Below are 6,426 nucleotides of genomic sequence, written 5' to 3'. Positions count from 1 at the left end.
GCATTCTAGCACTGTACTGTTGGACAATCAGACCCTCTGGAGCCACAGTGGGCTTTATATAACTGCTATAAAGTGTAATCAGACTTTGATGTACAAAATCTGTGTAGTTCCCCGTTAAGGACCCACAAATGCAGGTTGGACGTCCATTACTGTGGACTTTCTTGTTTGTTGGTGCTCGGTCCAATGCGTTAATGAAATTGGTTGCCGTGAAATTTGGTACAGATGTCCGTGGGCCCCAGTAGATTAACTTTGGTGACCTTAATATTTCATCAGCTATTTATGACCAAATACCTGGAAAACTCAGCCTTAGCTATACTTATGCCAAACATATGCTAAATGTTAAACCTCTAAACTAAGATGGTGAACATGATAAACATTACCTGCTAAACATCAGCTTTTTAGCATTATTATTGTGAGCATGTTAGTGTACTAACAGTAGCATTTAGCTCACAACACTGTGTTTAAAAAAAAAAAAGGGTTGCTGTGTACCATTAATAATGAGCCATTTAATTTATTCTTGATAGTGACAATGATTTTGTCTTGCAGACAGGCTAGCTTGTGCATACAGTAGATTTATGTCTTTGTGTATTTTTCTCTCAGCCGAGTTTCTATTTGCTCTTACTTTTTCTGTGCTGTTGATTTGATTTGGAAATCTTTTTCAAGTAAAGAATTCAATCTTTCCCAAGATACAGAGGAAACTTTTTCAAAGAGAAATGTTCGTGTCTTCCTGAGATAAAATGTTCAGAGGTAGAAACTACTGTGCTCTTTGCTCCGGTGAACTGAGATGCACTGAGAAATTCTGGCCAAGACAAAAGTAGAATGAATCAAAGATTTCCCATTTATACACTTAACTTTTCTAAGCATAATTATCCAAGATCAAGTCAAAGTCAAATTAATAACTTTCATATTAAAAATGTTCCGACACTCAGCAGAGCAAGTTTTTTTTATTTCATTATTACATGTACAACATAACAGTCACCCTTGTAACTCCCTCTGTGACTTTCCTTCCCAGTGTGGATTATTAGAACAGTATTAATTTCACAACACGTCAGTATTATGTGGTGAGTGATTATTCGGTTTTCAATATTAAAAGCACTTGTGGTTTAAGAAAATTAGTGTCATCTCAGCCCACGAGTATTTTGTCAGTCCAGATTTTCTTTTCAACTTGTCAAATGAAGTGGAAGTTCATTCCCTGACATTTATGAATAACTCAGAACAATTTGCGTGCATTGTATTGTGCTTCATTTACTTATACAGTTAAAGAGAGAATAGCATTTTAAAACAGGATACAACATGATAGAGGTCAAGGCCAGCACTCTTACTGCTGTTCCTGCAAGGTGATCTTCAAATTATTATTTTTGTCTTTAATTTCCACACACATTTTTTTATGTCCTTGTGTTTCATTTGATAACCAGCCTGTTTGTGTCTACGCCCATTTTTGTCCACTTGCATTAAAGTAAAATAGTTTTTCCCACTACAATGCCCCCTTCCCAAGATGAGAACACAGCCACAGAGAAAAATAATAACGAGAGATTTGCTTAATATGGACAAACAATGTCTTAAAGAACTCCACAGGATAGTATTCATTCTTGTTTTCATCACATTGTCCTTTATGCAGTGCAAAGATCTGACAAGAATTCACCAATAAATTAAGTTCATGTGCACTATGGTTCATGTCCATCAGCACACACAGGTCAGGTCGCCGGTAGACTGGTCCTACATGAGCACGCAGCTTTTGGCCCGGTCCTTTCTAATGGGAGGTGGGTGCTCATGGATCTCAGTCCGAGGTGGCTGCTGGGAGACCCGCTTGAGGCCGCGACGTGAGCCAGCACGTTTGAGCTGAGGCCGATGGATGCGGGACACAGACGCCAGCGTGGTGACATGGAAAACATCACGGACGCTGTTTTCAGAATACTTTGATGTGCACTCGGTATAGGCAACAGCACCGATCTGCCTCGCCAGATTACTGCCCTGAAAACACAGAAAAATAAAGAATATGGGTTGGTTAAGAGGATGAATAAACACTGACAACTTAACTTTTTTCGGCCACTTATACGTCCAGCAGATATGGTGCAACATTATTCATTAGGGGTCTTGTTTCTGACCACCTGGCAAATTTATGCCTTCCTTTTTAAGTCTCCTTTAAGCTCTGATTTGGTCTCTACTAACTTATGAGGGAAATATCTAGTCGCTAAATGCTACAATATGTGTACAAGCTAGTCACTAATTTCTATCTTAGCTGATTGGTTGATTTGTAGCTCTATTCTGATTGGTTGGTTTGTAGTTGTATTCAGATTGGTTGATTTGTAGCTCTTCTGTGATTGGTTAAGTTGTAGCCCTATTCTGATTGAATCTTGGGCGAATTCTGATTGGTTCATCTGTAGCTCTTTTCTGATTTGTTGTTTTGTTGCTCTTTCATGATTGGTTGACTTGTAGCTGTATTCAGATTGGTTGGTTTGTAGCCATATTCTAATTGGTCAATTTGTAGCTGTATTCTGATTAGTTAGTTGGTCCCTTTGGCACAAATTGGAGTCAAGGATGAATGGATTCGATTTTGGTGGTCAAAGGTCAAGGTCTCTGTGACAAAATATATTTTTAGGTGTAACTCAAGAATTCACACGCCAATTATGTTCATACAACTGGTTAATATTTTATATAATTCTGGATGAACAGGGATGTAACCTGAAACTAGTCTGAGTGGCAGAGACATACAACTGTGAAGCTGTAATTCTAGTTCTATCCGCTAGGGCTATATCACTGCAAACAAATCTCTGCTGATGCTGAGAATGAGATTAATTAAAGCAGTGAGACTGAATCAAAATGTTAAAGCTGCAGGTCAGAAAACCAAAACATTGAGCTAAAAGACCCTAAAACGCTCCATAGAGTTGAGGAAGAGTCTGAATAAGATAATTCCCGAGGGATTCTTCACTATGAGCAACTTCTTTCTAATTACATGTAGTTTTTGATCAGTTGTTATGATAAAATATTGATTAGTGCAGCTTTAAAATTCAGGCATTTATCCAGCTTTCAGCTTCAGTTTGTGTTTGTTGTCCAAAAGTGAGTGACTCACCTTGAGAGCTGCTGAGAGCTAATACTTAGAGCTATGGTAAAAAAAAAAAAAAAAAAAATGTGTGCATGTGTGAGAGAGACAGAGAGGGATCTTGTAGTGGAAATTATGCTTTTTTCAGTCATAAATGTCCTTAAACCATGTTGAACCTCTGAAATACTTGAATCGTGTGGGAAGCCTCATGTAATTCAACAGATGCAAATAAAGCATTTACACAACATACTGTAGCATTTGGTATTTGGTCAATTCTTTGAAATTTTTAAAAGCCATTCAGTCTTGAGTGCATGCATGCATGCACAATTGGATTTGCAACATACTTTTAAAACATGCCCAAAAAGATTACATTATCCTGTTACATTACATATTTGTGGAAATCAGATCATTGCACTTGGTCATGTACAGTAAATATGCCCCACTTAATAAAAACCTATGCTCTCAGAAGCATGATAGGTAGCTGGGGCATACAGATAGTTAAGATCCCCCACACAGTTATGAAATATTCAAGTCCTATCTGTGTGACTATAAAACTCAAGCGTAAAAGCTCAGCCTATTCCCAGTAGTGGTTAGCACCATCTTAAATCTGGACCGGTTGAACTTGTATGTGGTGCATTCGTTTTGCTCACCTGTTTCCCAACAACACTGGCTGTGTGCTTCGGTGTGTGTTGTAATACAAAAAAAGTAAAAAACCTAGATGTTTTATTGATTTAACCAGTCCTTTTTTTAGTTTTTTTTTATCTAGTCAAGTAAAATTTTATTGATATAGCCCAATATCACAAATTTGCCTCAAGGGGCTTGACAATCTGTACAGTATTAGGACACCTTTAGTCCTTCGAGCATTGAATTGGGAAAGACTCCCCAAAAACAACCTACTACTAATATCACTCTCATGTTGGTCACTTTGTTTCAGTCTCTTTTTTGTCATCAGTTAGATTCAGCAACTTTTTTAGAAAAGAAATATCTACACTGTGTGACAGCATAGGTATTTAGTTTGCAGTGCTATAGATATACCATACTAAAGAAATATCTAGCTACTGGATTGGGGAATATTATTCCTTCTCTATGAAAAATATCAAAGGATTTAGCTGTGCTACCAGCGAGGCTGCATTATTTTTGCATTAATGGAAACTTTCCAACACTTTACGTCTCCATTTTAACAGCTTTAAGCAGATTACAGCAGTAGTCACACAGTCATGTGCGATTTATTCGCACATGAACTGTGCGGTTTATTCTGGCAAATGCACTTCCCCCTGGGGATCACATCAGTTGGTTCAAGTGGCTTAAATGTAAAGATCCCAGTTTGTGGCCGTTTGAGGCACAGCCCTTTGCATGATTAAGAAAAGCTCTTTGGTTTACACAACACATCTAAGTACACCTCCAGTTATTCTCAGCCCAAATAATCCTTCATTTGCCTCATTTACCCTTTTCTCACAACATGTGTCTTTCTCACAACATTTGTGACTTTATAAGAGGTTTGAAGTAGAAGGTGAATATATAACATAGTGTGAATGTATGAAAAACATGGTGTGGCTGCTAATGTGTGGGATCATGTTAAGTGTCCTCTCAATTAGAAATGACCCTAAGAGCAAAGTGAAAGTGGCTTCACAATGAGGATGAATGGAAGAGTTGAAGTAATTGTTGAAAGTGGCTGCAGTTACATTTTAGGGAAAACATATAGATGTTTTGGTTTAATCAAAGGCTTTTGTGAATTTGAAGCGAAATCAATTCATGCAGAGAAAACTAATCTGAGATCTTGATGGACCAATTTTGATGTCATTACTGACAGGACAATGAAGGTCGTTACCTTTGCTTTGTCAGAAGTATGAGAAAATATTAATTTGTTGACAAAAGGCTGCCAAGAAGTGGGAATTCACATTTACATGAAAATAGGCTATTAAAATTCATGCATGCCACTGTTCATCGCTCCAAGACACAAACAAAACAATTGTATTATCGCACATCCTGCTGTTTGTCTTCTTTGTTCAGTCCCACGTCTTTTATACTCCTTGTGTTTCCATATTTGTGGAAGTTATGATCTGAAGCAAATGTCATTCTCCAAATTCATTTTCAGAGGTTTTGTTTATGTGCACAAGAGAACAAAGTAATAGGTGTCATTTGTTTGGGGTGATACTATTTAATTTGTACGTAAATCAGTGTTACTATAGGCAAGTGAAAATCGCTGCAGTGGAAAATCACAAAGGACTGCACATTTAAAACCATATGTCATGCATGTTTCAAACAACAATGCTAAATAAATTAAAGAAATACTGTTCAGTTCTTCACACATGCAGAATTACTGTGGCGTTGTTAGGCTATAGAAACAGGGACAGCAGTTCATTTTAAGCTAGGTTTGACACCGCAGATGGTCACAGATACTGGCTGGAAATGGACAAGAATACAAACAAATTAAAAAGACGTTTGTCATTTTCTCCGCACTCCTCACCTGTTCGTGGGTGACAGGAATGAGTCTGTGTTTGGAAAGCTCTCTCATGACATTGAGGTCCGTCCTCATGTCCAACTTGCAGCCGACCAGCACCACTTTGGCATTTGGACAGAATTCCTGTGTCTCACCTTGCCACTGTGTATTAAAAGATAAATACATATGAGTGCACAGGGCCCTTATACATTAAATATACGGTATGTGGAGAATAGCACACCATATAGAAAACAATATCTGGATACCTAAACATTTAACTTATATGTTGTTGCATCTCAATCTAAAATCATGGACATTAATATGTTGCTATAATAGAAGTTACTCATTTCCAAACCTGGAAACAGTTTCTTTCTTCTTTCTTTCAATTTCTAAATTTCCTCTTAACATACCTCTTAACTTACCACCCCCTGAAAATCTTGTTTTTCCTGACCTCTATTGGTTTTATTACTCACTTTGCTGCAGTGATGCACAGGTGCTCTCCAAGACCTCGTGACATCACTTTGGGTGTAGTTAAAGGTGCAAAAATAGCATACTTCTGACCACACCCAGAGGTGACACAGACTTGAAACTTTGAAGCAGAGATGGCTGAAAACACTGCTTCTCAGCCTGGTGTTTACTTCTATAAGATAAATATCTTGTTCTGTTATAAATGGCACTGGGTATTAAATACTGTCTAAGAACTGAGCCAAATGCATCATCCAGTATCAAAAGACTGTCAACTACCAAAAGCTTTTGTTAAATGCTTGATCAGATTCTCATTTAATTATACTTTGATTTTGGTCATTTTAGACTCCAATGACAAAATTAAACTCTGAAGCGTTTGAGAACTCAGGCTTGTTTTTCTTGAATAGAAAAAAAAGGGTTTTGTGGGGAAAAATGTTTATATTCCTCAGTGTGATGTATCAAAAAAAAGTATTGTTTTGGT

At 37.5% G+C, this 6,426-nt stretch overlaps 1 protein-coding gene across 2 annotated transcripts in view; it reads right to left on the bottom strand.

The window, feature by feature from the left end:
* Positions 1–925: 925 nt before the first annotated feature.
* The window catches only part of LOC139609022 (rho-related GTP-binding protein RhoN-like), a 29,299-nt gene continuing 23,798 nt past the window's right edge, over positions 926–6,426 (bottom strand). For both annotated transcript variants that reach the window (XM_071463227.1, XM_071463228.1), the window contains exons 4-5: positions 5,508–5,642; positions 926–1,971 (exon numbers count right to left, since the gene is read on the bottom strand). In XM_071463227.1, coding sequence (XP_071319328.1) covers positions 1,717–1,971; positions 5,508–5,642 — 390 coding nt within the window. In that variant the 3' untranslated portion in view covers positions 926–1,716. The remainder of the gene's footprint in view (positions 1,972–5,507; positions 5,643–6,426) is intronic.

This window comes from Trachinotus anak, unplaced genomic scaffold (genome assembly GCF_046630095.1).
Source record: "Trachinotus anak isolate AG129_WGS33_773 ecotype Australia unplaced genomic scaffold, CSIRO_AGI_Tana_v1 ptg000025l, whole genome shotgun sequence".
NCBI classification, from domain to species: Eukaryota; Metazoa; Chordata; class Actinopteri; order Carangiformes; family Carangidae; genus Trachinotus; species Trachinotus anak.
The sequence above is the reverse complement of the archived record's forward strand: the minus strand, read 5'-3'. Positions and strand labels throughout refer to the sequence as shown.